Raw genomic sequence first — 18,463 nt, 5'->3', positions numbered from 1 at the left:
TCACCATGCTTGACTGACAGGAATGTCAATGTTCAGCATGTAGTTGCCTTTTAGGGGACTATAAACACAGCAATATTGCATAACCAACAAAAGCATAATAAAATACATTACAATTCAATTTACTCTGAATTCCAAATAAACAGTCAATTTGTATGTGGCAAATTTCAAAGTATTCTTACAATTCTCCTGTTTCATGTGACAGCCATCTGCCAATCACAGACTCACATATGTTTACACTGTAAACCCTTCATCATGTATTTAGTAGAAGCTGGAACCTCAGGACCTGTACATATAAAAATATTGTGCACACATTGATAATTAGAAAGATTTTTTTTTAATTGAATGTTCTCTCTGAATCATGAATGTGTCATTTTGACTTTAGCAGTATTATTCAGTGTGTGTCTCTGTTCTAGAAGAAACATAGTTTACCTTCTAAAATAATAAACAAAACAAAATGAATACATATAATTATATAATGTATTTCCATATACAGTGCATGGCTTTATATGGCTAAAGCCAGAGAGATTGTTAGTTACTAAAGAATACAGTGTTTGTATATCATATGTGTACTGTACAATGCTAACGCGTTTCCAATAACTTGTTATAGCAGCAGAGTATGAAATATAAAATAAATTGCTCCTTTAGGTTTATTTTTGTATATTAAATATCTGTTTATGCTTTTTGAAACCACAACCCACTAAAATGGACTGAGCTTGCAGGGAAAACAAATCACCTTATTTTATCATTTTCTGTACAAATACTTATCTTATTTCTGTCTGTATTAACATTTTATTACTTATCTCTCCTACCTCCCGCTGTGTAATTTTTTTCTGCTGGCTATGTTTACATAGCTTTCTATAGATAAAATTTAAGTATTGACATTTTTAGTATAGACAGGGGTACCACAAGCAGAAGCAGCCATTTCAAATTAATTGGGAACAAATTAAAGTGGAGAAAATGTTACAGGACACAGTCCATTCATGGACCTGAAATACTGAGATTGTAGTATACAGGTATACCCCACTCATACAGCGGGTTAGGGACCGGAGCCCCGCTGTAAAGTGAAAACCGCCTTAAAGTGAAACAAGGCTGTTTTAGCCTTCTTTTCAATTGCCAGTGTGTTTAAAGACTTGAAAACAAGTTTGAACTAACAAATATTAGGGGTGCAATAGTGCTATATTTAGTTTAACACTAGCACAGCACAGTATTCAATTAGTATTCAATAAATACTGTACTTGTAAAATAGTGACAATTACTGTAGTACAATTTGCCAGACTATAGCACTGAGACACAGATTGCACTGCAATGCTGTAAACAAAGTGAACTAAGCATAACAAAATGGTGCCAGACACTTTTCTCACAATCTCACTATGACTACAGCACTGTTTCAAAATTCTCGGAGGTTGGACTTTAGCTCCACAAAGCGCTGTATTAGCGAAGCGCTGTAAAGTGAGGTATACCTGTATATGTTATGTTATAAATAACAACTTTGCATTATACTTTCATTATTTATTTTACACACCCTCCTTTCTAAAATGAAACTCTAAAAATTGTAAGTTTTTCAATTCTGAGAATTGAAAGTGTACAATAAAGACTTTGCAAGTATAACCCTGACACATAGCTGTCCCTAATTGGTTTTAACAGAGGTAATAAAACAAGCTACTGCAAAACTAAGTAAAATTTATTAACAAAAATGTGAGTAGCTAGATTTGTCTACTCCAGTAACTTTTCCAGATTGGCTTCCTTAAATAAGGCTTGTGGAGGGTGAAATTTAGTCACTAAAAACAATTGCAGCAAATAAAGTGTTAATGGATTCAAAAAACCTGCACACTCGACTGGAATGTTAACTTATTGGAAAACTAAAAGTCATTTGGGAATGGCCAAAGTGAATAACAGATTGTCTTCAAAAAGGCTCACTGTGGAGTCGAAAACACAATTTATGCTTACCTGATAAATTTATTTCTCTTGTGGTGTATCCAGTCCACGGAGCATCCATTACTTGTGGGATATTCTCCTTCCCAACAGGAAGTTGCAAGAGTCCACCCACAGCAGAGCTGTTATATAGCTCCTCCCCTAACTGCCATATCCAGTCATTCGACCGAAAACACGCAGAGAAAGGAAAAACCATAGGGTGCAGTGGTGACTGTAGTTTCAATGAAAAAATTACCTGCCTTAAAATGACAGGGTGGGCCGTGGACTGGATACACCACAAGAGAAATAAATCTATCAGGTAAGCATAAATTGTGTTTTCTCTTGTAAGGTGTATCCAGTCCACGGATCATCCATTACTTGTGGGATACCAATACCAAAGCTAAAGTACACGGATGAAGGGAGGGACAAGGCAGGTACTTAAATGGAAAATACCACTGCCTGTAAAAAAAAAAAAACCTTTCTCCCAAAAATAGCCTCCGAAGAAGCAAAGTATCAAATTTGTAAAATTTTGAAAAAGTATGAAGCGCAGACCAAGTCGCCGCCTTGTAAATCTGTTCAACAGAAGCCTCATTTTAAAAAGGCACAAGTGAAAGCCACAGCTCTAGTAGAATGAGCTGTAATCCTTTCAGGAGGCTGCTGTCCAGCAGTCTCATAAGCTAAAAGGATTATGTTTCTTAACCAAAACGAAGGAGAGGTTGCTGAAGTCTTTTGACCTCTCCTCTGTCCAGAGTAGACAACAAACAAGGTAGATGTTTGATGAAAATCTTTAGTAGCTTGTAAGTAAAACTTTAAAGCACGAACCACGTCCAAATTGTGTCATAGACGTTCCTTCTTTGAAGAAGGATTAGGATACAAGAATGGAACAACAATCTCTTGATTGATATTCTTTTTAGATACCACCTTAGGTAAAAAACCCAGGTTTGGTACGCAGGACTACCTTATCCGTACGGAGGATCAGATAAGGAGAATCACATTGTAAAGCAGATAACTCGGAGATTCTACGAGCCGAGGAACTAACTACCAAAAGGAACTTTCCAAGATAAAAGTTTGATATCTATGGAATGAAGAGGTTCAAACGGAACTCCTTGAAGAACCTTAAGAACCAGATTTAAGCTCCATGGCGGAGCAACAGGTTTAAACACAGGCTTGGTTCTAACCAAAGCCTGACAAAAGGCCTGAACGTCTGGAATATCTGCCAGACGATTGTGCAAAAGACTAGACTGAGTAGAAATCTGTCCTTTTAAGGAACTAGCTGACAATCCTTTTCCCAAAATCATCTTGGAGAAAAGATAATATCCTGGGAATCCTGATTGTACTCCATGAGTAACCCTTGGATTCATACCAATAAGATATTAACGCCATATCTTATGTTAAATTTTCCTAGTGACAGGCTTTCATGCCTGTATTAAGGTATCAACGACTGACTCGGAGAAGCCATGCTTTGATACATCAAGCGTTCAGTCTCCAGGCAGTCCATCTCAGAGAAGTTAAATTTAGATGGTTGAAAGGACCCTGAGATAGAGGGTCCTGTCTCAGAAGCAGAGACCATGGTGGGAAGGATGACATGTCCACCAGATCTGCATACCAGGTCCTGCGTGGCCACGCAGGCACTATCAAAAACACCAAAGCACTCTCCTGCTTGATCTTGTGCAAACACCTCCGGAGGGAGTTCCCACTCCCCCGGATGAAAGTCTGACAACTTATAAAATCCGCCTCCCAGTTCTCAACACCTGGGATATGGATAGTTGATAGGAGAGTCTCTGTCCAGTGAATTATTTGAAGACTTCTAACATCGCTAGGGAACTTCTGTTCCCCCTTGATGCTGATGTAAGCCACAGTCGTGATATTGTCCGACTGAAATCCGATGTACCTCAGAGTTGCTAACTGAGGCCAAGCCTGAAGAGCACTGAATATTGCTCTCAGTTCCAGAATATTTATTAGAAGGAGGGTCTCCTCCTGAGTCCACTATCCCTGAGCCTTCAGGGAGTTCCAGACTGTACCCCAACCTAGAAGGCTGGCATCTGTTGTAACAATTGTCCCATCTGGCATGCGAAAGGTCATATTCTTGGACAGATGGACCCGAGATAGCCACCAGAGAAGAGAATCTCTGGCCTCTTGATCCAGATTTAGCAGGGGGGACAAATCTGTGTAATCCCCGTTCCACTGACTGAGCATGCATAGTTGCAGCGGTCTGAAATTTAGGCGTGCAAACGGCACTATGTCCAGTGCCACTACCATTAAGCCGATTACATTCGTGTACCGAGCCACCGAAGGGCGCGGAATGGAATGAAGAACACGGTAGGAATTTAGAAGCTTTGACAACCTGGACTCCGTCAGGTAAATTTTCATTTCTACAGAATCTATCAGAGTCCCTAAGAAGGAAACTCTTGTGATTGGGGATAGAGAACTCTTTCCTTGTTCACTTTCCACCCATGCGATCTCAGAAATGCCAGTACTACGTCCGTATGAGACCTGGCAATTTGGAAGTTTGACGCCTGTATCATCGTCTAAATAAGGGGCTACATCTATGCCCCACGGCCTAAGGACCGCCAAAGCGACCCCAGAACCTTCGTAAAGATTCTTGGGGCTGTAGCTAACCCGAAGGAAAGAGCTACAAACTGGTAATGCCTGTCTAGAAAGGCAAACCTGAAAAACCGATAATGATCTTTGTGTATCGGAATGTGAGGATAAGCATCCTTCAAATCCATTGTAGTCCTATAGTGACTCTCCTGGATCATAGGTAAGATGGTACGAATACTTTCCATCTTAAATGATGGCATTCTGAGGAATTTGTTTAAGATCTTTAGATCCAAAATTGGTCTGAAGGTTGCCTCTTTTTTGGGAACCACAAACAGAATTGAGTAAAAACTCTGTCCCTGTTCCTCCTTTGGAACTGGATGGGTCACTCGCCTAACTAGGAGGTCTTGTACACAGTGTAAGAATGCCTCTTTCTTTATCTGGTTTGCAGATAATTGTGAAAGGTGAAATCTCCCCTCTTTTGGGGGGGAAGCTTAGAAGTCCAGAAGATATCTCTGGGATATAATCTCCAACACCCAGGGATCCTGGGCATCTCTTGTCCACGCCTGGGCGAAGAATGAAAGTCTGCCCCCTACAGGATCCGTTACCGGATAGGGGGCCGTTCCTTCATGCTGTCTTAGAGGCAGCAGCAGGCTGTTTGGCCTGCTTATTTTTGTTCCATGTCCGGTTGTCTCCAGACTGTCTTGGACTGAGCAAAAGTTCCCTCTTGTTTTGCCTTAGAGGAAGTTGATGCCGCATCTGCCTTGAAGTTTCGAAAGGCACGAAAATTAGACTGTTTGGCCCTTGATTTGGACCTGTCCTGAGGAAGGGCATGACCTTTTCCTCCAGTGATATTAGCAATTATCTCCTTCAAACCAGGCCCGAATAGGGTCTGCCCCTTGAAGGGAATGTTAAGTAGCTTATTTTTTTAAGTCACGACAGCTGACTATGATATAAGCCATAGCGCCTGTATAGCAAAAACAAAATTCTTAGCCGTTAGTTTAGTCAAATGAACAAAGGCATCAGAAACAAAGGAATTGGCTAGCTTAAGTGCTCTAAGCTTGTCAATTATGTTCATCCAATGGAGTCGCTACCTGTAAAGCCTCTTCCAGAGACTCAAACCATAACGCCGCAGCAGCAATGACAGGAGCAATGCATGCAAGGGGCTGCAGGATAAATCCTTGTTGAATAAAGATTTTCCTAAGGTAACCTTCTAATTTCTTGGATGTAAAAAATGCACAACTGTCCTCGACAGGGATAGAAGTACGCTTTGCTAGAGTAAAAACTCTTTTCTCCACCTTAGGAACTATCTGCCATAAGTCCCGTGTGGTGGCGTCTACTGGAAACATTTTTCTGAAAATAGGAGGGGAAGAGAACGGCACACCTGGTCTATCCCATTCCTTATTAATAATTTCTGTAAACCTCTTTAGGTATTGGAAAAACATCAGTACACACCGGCACTGCATAGTATTTATCCAGTCTACACAATTTCTCTGGCACTGCAATTGTAACACAGTCATTCAGATCAGCTAAAACCTCCCTGAGCAACAGGTGGAGGTTCTCAAGCATAAATTTTAAATGTAGAAACATCAGAATCAGGTTAAATCATCTTCCCTGAGTCAAAAATATCACCCACAGACTGAAGCTCCCCTCAGCTTCTGCATATTGTGAGGCAGTATCCAAATGGATGATTAACCCCTTAATACAAAAAACGGATCAAAAAAACAAAATAGACGTTTAACAGTCACAACAAACTGCCACAGCTGTGCTGTGGTCTTACCTTCCCCATAAACGATTTTGGAAGCCTTTTTAGCCCTTTAGAGATGTCCTATAGTATTCATGGGACTGCTGAGGGAAGCTGGATGATTCATTTTGTAATTTTAACTGCGCAAAAAAGCGCTAAAATAGGCCCCTCCCACTCATATTACAACAGTGGAAAGCCTCAGGAAACTGTTTCTAGGCAAAATTTAAGCCAGCCATGTGGAAAAAAACTAGGCCCCAATAAAGTTTTATCACCAAAGCATATATAAAAACGATTAAACATGCCAGCAAACGTTTTATATTGCAAATTTATAAGAGTATATATCTCTGATAGTAAGCCTGATACTAGTCGCTATTAAATCACTGTATTTAGGCTTAACTTACATTAATCCGGTATCAGCAGCATTTTCTAGCAATTCCATCCCTAGAAAAACGTATAACTGCACATACCTTCTAGCAGGATAACCTGCACGCCATTCTCCCTCTGAAGTTACCTCACTCCTCAGACATGTGTAAGAACAGCAGTGGATCTTAGTTACTTCTGCTAAGATCATAGAAAAACGCAGGCAGATTCTTCTTCTAAATGCTGCCTGAGATAAAATAGTACAACTCCGGTACCATTTAAAAACAATAAACTTTTGATTGAAGATAAATTAACTATAATACACCACTCTCTTTTACTACCTCCATACGTGTTGAGAGTTGCCAGAGAATGACTGAATATGGCAGTTAGGGGAGAAGCTATATAACAGCTCTGCTGTGGGTGGACTCTTGCAACTTCCTGTTGGGAAGGAGAATATCCCACAAGTAATGGATGATCCGTGGACTGGATACACCTTACAAGAGAAACATCGACTTATGTGAAACTTTATTGATAATAAAATCAGTTGAAATTCAATTAAGACCTATGAGTGCCCTCCATTCTAGATTGGTACATATGAATATTATTTGAGGAGACACCTGGGCTATATATATATGTGTGCGTGTGTATGTGTGCGTGTGTATATGTATATATATATATATATATATATATATATATATATGTATGTGTGTGTGTGTGTGCGTATATATGTATGTGTGTGTGTATATATATATATATATATATATATATATATATATATATGTGTGTGTGTGTGTGTGTGTGTGTGTGTGTGTGTGTGTGTGTATGTATGTGTGTGTGTGTATATATATATATATATATATATATATATATGTGTGTGTGTGTGTGTATGTGAGAAATTAGCATGTATTTGAATTGTATATGAACAATCCTCTGTTTCATTAGAGTGTTTTATTTTTCAACAAATTATTGTTTTCACACTACCTGTTTAACAAGCACATTGTGAAAGTTTACTGATAAGCATGCTCTACTTTCTTTCCAGATTAGCAATCATCTGGTGACTAGATAATATGTGCATGTCACTTGTGATGGACTCACAGGGTGTTTCCTAATCCGAGTCTGCAATGTACTATATGAAGGTGCATTACTTATGTACAATGTGTTTAATGGTCTACTAAAGTCAAAATTAAAGTTTCATGATTCAGATAAAGAATGCAATAAAAAAAACATCTTATTATCAAAAAACTTACACATTTCTTATATGCACACTTTCTTAAGTTTCAGCTCCTACTGAGCATGTGCAAAAGTGTACAGTAAATACGTATATGCATTTTGTTATTGGCTGATGGCTGTCACATGATACAGGGGGAGGAAAAATTGGATTAACTTCACTGTTTGCTTGCTAACTTTGAAATTTGCCAGAAAATATTCTACTGCTCATTAATCTTTGTTTTGAATAAATTATTCTGTCTAGCATTTAGTGTTTAATGTTATTAAAAAAAAAAAAAAAGTATTGGATATATTTTTCTAAAATATAAAACTATACCCCATAGTCAGAAAGGGAAATTAGTTTTAAACTAAAATGGGTGTGGTTAAACTTATATGCTCTAATTCATCATCATTATTAGTATTCATTATAACATGTCATTTTAAGCAGCTCTATGTGTTTAACCCCCGCAAAGGGATTAAAAACATTGTTAAAGTACCATCAAAGAGAACTGCTGGTTCTCAGTGCAAACAGCCACTGCAATCAAAAGCACTAGTTTCACTAGCGCTCCTGATTGTGCCAGCATTCATGTCCGCTCGGGACCAGTAGTTCTCTGTGACTCCCAAACTGCACTTTACCTATGTGTTTATCTCCTTTGAGGGGGTTAAGCACATATAATTGCAGAATCGCTAGTGTTAAAATTACATGCCCTAATAAATTAGAGCATGTCATTTCTCCACTATAATGGCCCTTTAAGTGTCAGGATTTGGGATAACGATTTGGTTAGTGATAGGGTTTTGGCATTTGTAGGATTAGAGTTACGTTAGGGTTAGAGAATAGATAGGATTAAGAATACAGACTAGAAAATAGACACACTCCTCAAGTATGTAATTGAAGGCATTCGATCTCAGATAATGCATTCAAGTCTACAAGCCAGTGAGACATTAGACTGCTATGTTTTACCATAGTTTGAGTAGAAAAAAAAACTAATAAAAAACATTAATATGTTTATTTGTTTTTGCCTAATTATGCAACCTCTAAAATACTATATTTAAATGGCTATTTAAATGTTAATGTATTGCAAAACAACATGAGTCTTATAAGTCTAAGGTATTTTATAGGTAAATATAACTAACCAATGTATGTTAATATTGCTCTTTCTTAGAATGTAATTATTTCAGCACAGAAAAGGAGGTAATAAATAATTTCTATTAAGCCATTTTTTTCTCTAAACTGGAGATCCACAATTACAGGCCTGTTAGGTACTGCTGTTGATCACTGCTTATGAAGGCATGAATTAATGAAACAGTGCTCCTTTAGTCAGAACAAATATGCTAAATCAAAGTAAACATACAAAGAAAGAGATTGTTTAAAAACAGCAAGCAAATTTTCTTGTAAAATGACCACTTAGAAATTCTCATTGTAGTCACTGCCCTCAACGATATTAGGAAGTTGACATATTGTTACGTTGAATTCTGCCTCTTCTGAGCATGGGCAAAACTGACTTTGTTTTACTAGTAGTCACTGAATATTAAGGACCAGCTCATGTTACTCTAAAAGTTTTATGACATCAAGCTAGATCTGCCTTCCTGTAGAGACTCCAGCCTCCTTGTAGGGCTGTGACAGGAAGTAATGGAAACTGAAGAAAACGAAGTCTAATACAAAATGTATTACAACAATAAAACAGACTGTTAATATCCCTTTAAGGGGTGTTTTCTTTTTCTGTAACTAATGCAAATCAATTAATTTGTGACATATCAGATAGGGATGAGTATGTCCTGGCACATTTGTTTAAAAACAATCGCCTAGATTTAGAGTTCTGCGTTAGCCGTCAAAAGCAGCGTTAAGGGGTCCTAACGCTGCTTTTGGCCGCCCGCTGGTATTTAGAGTCGGCCAGGTAAAGGTGTACCGCTCACTTTCAAGCTGCGACTTTTCCATACCGCAGATCCCCTTACGCCAAATGGGTATCCTATCTTTTCAATGGGATCTTCCTAAAGCCGGTATTTAGAGTCTTAGCTGAAGTGAGTGGTAGACCCTCTACCGACAAGACTCCTAACGCCCATGGAAAGGCTGTAGTTAAGAGCTTTATGGGCTAACGCCGGTATATAAAGCTCTTAACTACAGTGCTCTAAAGTACACTAACACCCATAAACTACCTATGTACCCCTAAACAGAGGTCCCCACACATCGCCGCCACTATAATAAATATTTTTAACCCCTAATCTGCCGACCACACATCGCCGCCACCTAGATTATCCCTATGAACCCCTAATCTGCTGCACCTAACATCGCCGACACCTACATAATATTTATTAACCCCTAATCTGCCCCCCCCCCCCAACGTCGCCACCACCTAACTTCAGGTATTAACCCCTAATCTGCAGACCGGACCTCGCCGCTACTATAATAAATGTATTAACCCCTAAAGCTAAGTCTAACCCTAACACCCCCCTAAGTTAAATATAATTTTAATGTAACTAAATAAATTAACTCTTATTAACTAAAGTATTCCTATTTAAAACTAAATACTTACCTGTAAAATAAACCCTAATATAGCTACAATAAAACGAATAATTATATTGTAGCTATTTTAGGATTTATATTTATTTTACAGGCAACTTTGTATTTATTTTAACTAGGTACAATAGCTATTAAATAGTTATTAACTATTTAATAGCTACCTAGTTAAAATAATTACAAAATTACCTGTAAAATAAATCCTAACCTAAGTTACAATTAAACCTAACACTACACTATCATTAAATTAATTAAATAAATTAACTACCAATACCTACAATTAAATACAATTAAATAAACTAAACTAAATTACAAAAAAACCCCCACTAAATTAGAGAAAATTAAAAAAATATTACAAGAATTTTAAACTAATTACACCTAATCTAAGCCCCCTAATAAAATAAAATAAAAAAATAATAATAAAAGTCCCTACCCTATTCTACATTATAAAGTAATCAGCTCTTTTACCAGCCCTTAAAAGGGCTTTTTGCGGGCATGCCCCAAAGTATTCAGCTCTTTTGCCTGTAAAAAAAATACACCCCCCCCCAACATTAAAACCCACCACCCACATACCCCTACTCTAACCCACCCAAACCCCCCTTAAATAAACCTAACACTACCCCCCTGAAGATCTCCCTACCTTGAGTCGTCTTCACCCAGCCGGGCCGAAGTCTTCATCCGATGGGGCAGAAGAGGACATCCAAACCGGCAGAAGTCTTCATCCTATCCGGGCAGAAGAGGACATACGGACCGGCAGACATCTTCATCCAAGCGGCATCTTCTATATTCATCCATCCGGAGCGGAGCCATCTTCTTCCCAGCCGTCGCGGATCCATCCTCTTCAACTGACGCCTACTCGCCGAATGAAGGTTCCTTTAAATGACGTCATCCAAGATGGCGTCCCTCGAATTCCGATTGCGGAATTAAGGTAGGAAAAATCTGATTGGCTGATTCAATCAGCCAATCAGATTCAAGTTCAATCCGATTGGCTGATCCAATCAGATTGAGCTTGCATTCTATTGGCTGTTCCGATCAGCTTTAATAGCTATTGTACCTAGTTAAAATAAATACAAAGTTGCCTGTAAAATAAATATAAATCCTAAAATAGATACAATATAATTATTTGTTATATTGTAGCTATATTAGGGTTTATTTTACAGGTAAGTATTTAGTTTTAAATAGGAATACTTTAGTTAATAAGAGTTAATTTATTTCGTTACATTAAAATTAAATTTAATTTAGGGGGGTGTTAGGATTAGCTTTAGCTTTGGGGGTTAATACATTTATTATAGTAGCGGCGAGGTCCGGTCGGCAGATTAGGGGTTAATAAATATTATGTAGGTGTCGGTGATGTTGGGGGCAGCAGATTAGGGGTTCATAGCTATAATGTAGGTGGCGGCGGTGTCGGGAGCAGCAGATTAGGGTTTAATTGTGTAATGCAGGTGTCAGCGATAGCGGGGGTGGCAGATTAGGGGCTAATAAGTGTAAGGATAGGGGTGTTTAGACTCGGGGTTTATGTTAGGGTGTTAGGTGCAGAAAGTGTTTCCCCATAGGAAATTATGGGGCTGTGTTGGGAGCTTAACGCTGCTTTTTTGCAGGTGTTAGGTTTTTTTCAGCCCAAACTGCCCCATTGTTTCCTATGGGGGAATCGTGCACGAGCACGTTTTCCCAGCTTACCGCTACCGTAAGCAACGCTGGTATTGAGGGTTGAAGTGGCGGTAAATTCGGCTCAACGCTCCCTTTTTGGAGCCTACCGCAGCCCTTCAGACAACTCTAAATACCAGCGTTGTTTGGAAGCAGCGGTAGGAAAAAAAGCTGCGTTAGCTACGCAGGTCTTTACCGACAAAACTCTAAATCTAGCCGAATGAATGCTTGACAAACCCTTGTTATTGATTTTTGCATACAAATGTTAACTTCCCTATATCATATGTAATATCTGAATACAACATTCAAATATTGATATCCATAACCTTTACTGCACAGGAATCAAGTTTCAAATGTAATATTCAAATGTTAATGTGTGTTATAAAAAAAAGTCAAGTAGTAGAAGAAATTTCAAAGAGATCATCTGTACTGAAAAAAAATTGTCCATCCCTAACCTTGTATCAAAGAAAACTAACAATTGTTTTTTTTGATAAATATATATAAAAAACAATATGATGAATAAATATGTAGAAGATATTACAAAGGGATCATCTATTCTGTCATCTGAAAGTAAAAAAGTGTCCATCAAATCTTGAATCTCAGAAAAGTATGAACAATTAATATTGTTATAAAAATAGTAAACTGGAACCTCACAAAATTATTATTATTATTATTAGTATGATTGTTGCGATTAAAATATTTTATCTTAATTTGGCAAACTTTCCTGAGTATCAATAATCTGTAAACTGGTTTATAAATAAGAGGCATTAAAAACCCCATTATAACAAGTCTTACCATTTTGCAAAAGATACAGTTGCATTCTTGTAGTCTGGTCATCATCTCAAGTGGGTGTTCACATAGACAGAGCTTGCATGTAATTAAAGGCTCCAGAGACAATTCACCAGATGAGTTTCCTGTCATCATGGTATGGTGACAAACTTTACCAGCAGAAGTCATTGTTGCTTCAGACATGACACAATCAGCACATTTACGCAGCTTAAAAAGAGAGAGAGAAAACGGATATAAATATAACAATGTTGCTTCATGTCATTCAGAAACAATTTAAAGTAGTCATCATTACAGTGAAAGTCAATCCTAGCGTTATACAAATGCTAGGATTGACTATTGAAACAAATAAAGGGGACTTTCATTCATTAAGTATAAGATACTTCATGTAGAAAGCACCTTTATTTGATTCAATCGATAGCCGTTTTTAGCTGCTACAGCAGCCCACGGCTAAAAAATATTTTTGCTAAGAGGTGACGTTTTCACCTCTTAGCCAATAGCCGTTTAGTAAATTCGGCTTGGTGCCTATGGGAGCTGGATTTACCGCACAGCTATTGGCTAAGAGGTGAAAATGTCACCTCTTAGCCAAAAAACTTTTAGCCGTGGGCTGCTGTACCAGGTAAAAACGCTGATCAATAGAAACAAATAAAGGAGCTTTCTACATGAAGAGACGTCTTTATCAAGCCGTCAATCGCAAATACGCTGGAATTCCGCAGCGTAATTGTGGCGAGCCTGATTCACCTTATTTATCAATGCCTTCAGACCGGCAAAAGTAGAAATCTGTGACGTAACATACGATCCGCCGGTCTCAGTCCGACACAGATCGATGCTTACGTCACTACAGATGTTCCGAATGCAAATTCGGCACTATCTGAATACTTTTACTAGTTAACAAATATCTACCAGATACGCTCGCCACTATTCCGGCCCAGCGTACCTGGTTTTCAATCCGCCACCCTGGAGGCGGCAGATGCCATAGGAATCAATGGGAGTCTGAAAGCAGCAAAAGCTTATGCTTACTGATGCCCGATATCCCATTGACTCCTATGGGAGAATAAAAGTTATGTTTATACCTAACACCCTAACATAACCCCTGAGTCTAAACACCCCTAATCTGCCACCACGACATCGCTGCCACCTACATTATACTTATTAACCCCTAATCTGCCGCCCCGACACCTACATTATACTTATTAACCCCTAATCGGCTTCCCTTACACAGCCGCAACCTACATTATACTTATTAACCCCTATTCTGCCGCACCGCCGCCACCTACATAAAGTTATTAACCCCTATCCCGCCGCTCCCGGACCCCACCGCAACTAAATAAATCTATTAACCCCTAAACCCCTCAGGAATTTGCACTGCCACAGGAGACAAAATGTACTTCCAATTTTCACTATTCAGGCTGCACTATTGTCTTGAATTGCTATCCAAAAAAAAAAAAAAAAAAATCGGTGGATATGTCTGTTACCTTTACACAAATCCACAACTCACTAGAAATGTCTCCATGCTGAAGAACATTCTTCATTGTAAGCAATAGAGCAAGTATTGCAAGACATTCTGCATTTCTTAGATTCTTTATCAGAGCACGTCACAACAAATTAGATAACTTAACCATACAAGTACAGATTTATATATTTTATGTAGTTTTGGATTTCATTTTACAAATCATTATTTAAATTTACAAAGTTTTATTTGGGTTTCAAATGAAATTACAAACTTTTATATGGTTTTCAATCAAGCTACAAATGTGTACATACAACAATACTAATTTTTTTTTTTTTTTTTTTTTTTTCTTAAATTTTTATTATAATTTTAAAAAGTTACAAAGTGCAGTGGCAAAATAAACATTACAAGTAGGAAATTCACATATATCCAAATGCATTTATCAAGAGTTTACATATATGTTATCAAATCTAAAAGTGGGGGGGGGGGGGTGATGAGTCTGTTGTGCCCAACTAGGCCGCCTAATCGTCCATTATTTTATATAATGTAGTATTGCATTAATCATGAATCTTTCATAGGGAGAGTCCAGAAGAGAGAAAAAAAAAAAAAAAAGCAATGTTAACATAGTCTCCTCCCCTCTCACCACCCCAACAATACTAATTTTACATATTTTTCACGTGCAACCCCCCCCATTTTTATATGGTTTTAACTTGTGGTTAATGATAACCGCATTGCTTTAATGATTTTAACTGCATGAACAAATCAATTTTATTAAAGGGACAGCTTCTTTATCATTTTCCATCAAATACAACGCATAAGAAAAACATTATTTTTTTTTTACATTCGTCCAAATCTGAATGCACATGCTTAGTTTTGAAACAAGACTAATAACTTTTACATATTTAAACAGGCAGAATCAAACTTTTATATAGTTTTCATGCAAACATTACTCTGTAGCACTAGGCTTTTCAATGTTGTAAAATACTCTTGCACACCTATAAAACTGGTTCCGTACCCTTGTCGCATTTCTTTGTGGATGCAAATTGTTAGAAAATATACGTCCGCTCACCCAGTGAATGGTCATGAACCCTGCTCTTAGGGATTGGTGACTTTGTGTTGTGTAGAGAACATGGATCTCTGTTATGCAGTATGAAGTCCGATTGTCAACAACAAAAGAATTTCTACATATAATTTGTGTTTATGTACACTGCCACCATTTCACATTCATTTAAAGCGTTATTGTGTAAGCATATCTTGTACAAAGCACTTCTATAATGGATATTACAAAACTAATGCTAAAGATCATTTGGATTGTAAGGTCTCTAGGCTCTCAAATTCTTCTGTCCTAGTCTGCCTGTCCTAGTCTTGTTTCTAGCTATCATACTCGCTGTAAAGTGATGTAAGTCACAGCCTGAGAATAATATATAGATGTATTTTTTTAAATTATATTCGTTGTTTAAATAGTGAAGAAATATAAAATAATGGGCACTGCCATCTTATTCTATCTCCTCTGCGGAGACCAGCACAGGATAGTTAGCTACTAGACTCTAGAGTAACAATATCCCAGTGCTTAATGTCCCTTTAATATATATATTATTTTTTATTATTTATTTATTTATTTGTTTGTAAGTGCTAGAGAATTTTAAGCATTTTTGCTTTTTACTCTGTTTAAACATAAATAGAGCCTTTTTTATTATTATTTATTTAATTACCTATGAAAACTATATGACAATCCAAGGTATTGATCTAGGCCCATTTTGGTATATTTGATGCCACTATTAGTCCCCCACCTAAGATCATATAAAATAATAAAAAAATCACAAACTTTGTTTCTTAATGAAATTATTTACACACAATTACTGCAGTCATAAGATAAATGGTTGTAAAAACTTCTCTAGGGTCCCCTTTGTTTTGAACAGCAGACGTGCATGGTTTTGTAATTAGTTTTTGGCAAATAGAAGGCCGCTAATAGCGTAGATCCCTACAAAACAGTTCTCTTCTCTCCTCCCCTCTACTGGTCACCACTATTTAAATATATTTATTTATGCATTTCTGTAGTGTACACTTTCCTGAGCGTATCTAGGTATGCTCTACAACAGAGGATACTAAGCAGTAAAAAACATTTTTTTATTTGGTTTTAAAATTTTATTTAAAATATTAATGTTCAATGCCAAAATATTTCTGCATACTAAAGAATTGTTCTCAAACAAATACTTGTCATGCATCATAATTCTTACATGTTATGTATTTATATGTGTACAGGGCCGCCACTAAAAATTTTGGGGCCCCTAAATTAACCATTGATCAGGACCCCCCCCCCCCCCCCCTTGACATGTGCAATTTTTGACCAAGTAACTAAAACGTATATGCACTTTATTCTTAAGTGTAGTCAAACTTGGAAATGTTGTAAAGGTAGTAACACACAAACACACTCATACACTGAAACACACACTCACACATAAGGATTCACATATAGACCTTCTAGCAGACACGCAAAGAAACACACAAACACACTCAGACACAGACACCCAAACAGACACTCAGCACTTGTTTACATTGACCTGACATGTAATGAGGTAGACCAGTGTTTTTCAACCAGTGTGCCGTGGCACACTAGTGTGCCGTAAGAGATCCTCAGGTGTGCCACGGCAACTGACAACAGTGTGACATATTTTTTAAACTTTGCTTGTTTTTTACTCCCAGTGCAGGGGTAATTTGTAGGAGGCATGGCATAACAGCACAATACATACAGTATGTGTGTGTGTGTATGTGTATATATATATAAACAATAATATAAAGGTTAAATGGTGGATCGGTGACTTCCAGAAAAGTCTCAGTCTCAAAGTCTGTAGAAAGATGTGAATAATCAGTAGTAAGGTCAAAATGTCCTAAAAGTGAACAGACAATGGACACACACACACACAAACTCAAACACAAACATGCACATACACCCAAGGAAACACCAACAGAGAAAGCCTCAGAAAACACACAAAGACATACACACACACACAGAGAGAGAGACACCCACATAAAACACACAAAGACATACACACACACAGAGACAACCACATAAAACACACAAAGACATACATACAAACACACCCTTACTGAGACATCCACAGAAAACACACAAAGACATACACACACTCACAGAGACACCCACAGAAAATGCACAGACATACACACACCCTCACAGAGACACCCACAGAAAACACAGACATACATACATACATACATACACACACATCCTCACAGAGACACCCATAGAAAACACACAGACATATGCACACACCCTCACAGAGACATCCACAGAAAACACAAAAAGACATACACACCCACCCTCACAGAGGCATCTAGAGAAAATACACAAAGACATACATACACACACCCTTACAGAAACACCCATAGAAAAAGCACAAAGACATACACACACACCCTCACAGACCTCCACAGAAAATGCACAAAGACATGCACAACCACCCTCACAGAGAGGCCCACAGAAAAAAAAAATACATACACTCTCATAGAGAGACAAACAAAATCTCAAAGACATAAACACAGACACCAACATAAACACACAGGAGGTAAAGTTTCTGCACATTGCATCCCCTAAATCAACAGTGTGTGACATGTGTCCTTGTATAAAGGGGCAGTTAACTAGAATGTAATTAAAATATATATATTAATAAAACAAACTCATATCTGCCAAAAGGGCACCTACCATTTGTTTATTGAGGAAACATTTCTGCATGGATTTAAATATAGAATTTCTACAGCATTGTCAAATCATAAATTCACTGCTTCATATTGCTAAGAAAAAAGGAAATTTATGCTTACCTGATAAATTTGTTTCTTTTATGATATGACGAGTCCACGGATTTCATCCTTACTTATGGGATATCGCCTCCTGGTCAGCAGGAGGAGGCAAAGAGCTCCACAGCAGAGCTGCATATATAGCTCCTCCCTTCCCTCCCACTCCAGTCATTCGACCAAAGTTAGGAAGAGAAAGAAAAAGCCAAGGAGCAGAGGTGACTGAAGTTTAACAAATATAAAAACCTGTCATTTTTAAATGCCCATGAGGAAGCCACAGCCCTAGTAGAATGAGCCGTAATTCGTTCTGGAGGCTGTTGTCCAGCAGTCTCATATGCAAGACGGATGTTACTCTTCAGCGAAAAAGAAAGAGAGGTAGCCGTAGCTTTCTGACTCCTTCGTTTCCAAGCAAAAACAACAAATAATGAAGATGTTAGACGAAAATCCATAGTCGCCTGCAAGTAAAACATTAAGGCACGAACTACGTCCAAGTTATGTA

At 37.9% G+C, this 18,463-nt stretch overlaps 1 protein-coding gene across 1 annotated transcript in view; it reads right to left on the bottom strand.

Annotated features, from left to right (window-relative positions):
• Positions 1 to 12,911, bottom strand: part of RNF144B (ring finger protein 144B) — a 69,734-nt gene extending 56,823 nt beyond the window's left edge. Inside the window, 1 exon segment of the mRNA XM_053714788.1 lies at positions 12,714 to 12,911. Coding sequence (XP_053570763.1) covers positions 12,714 to 12,890 — 177 coding nt within the window. The 5' untranslated portion in view covers positions 12,891 to 12,911.
• Positions 12,912 to 18,463: the final 5,552 nt, after the last annotated feature.

The sequence above is a fragment of the Bombina bombina genome, chromosome 5, assembly GCF_027579735.1.
Source record: "Bombina bombina isolate aBomBom1 chromosome 5, aBomBom1.pri, whole genome shotgun sequence".
NCBI classification, from domain to species: Eukaryota; Metazoa; Chordata; class Amphibia; order Anura; family Bombinatoridae; genus Bombina; species Bombina bombina.
This window is presented reverse-complemented; position numbering and strand designations above follow the sequence as displayed.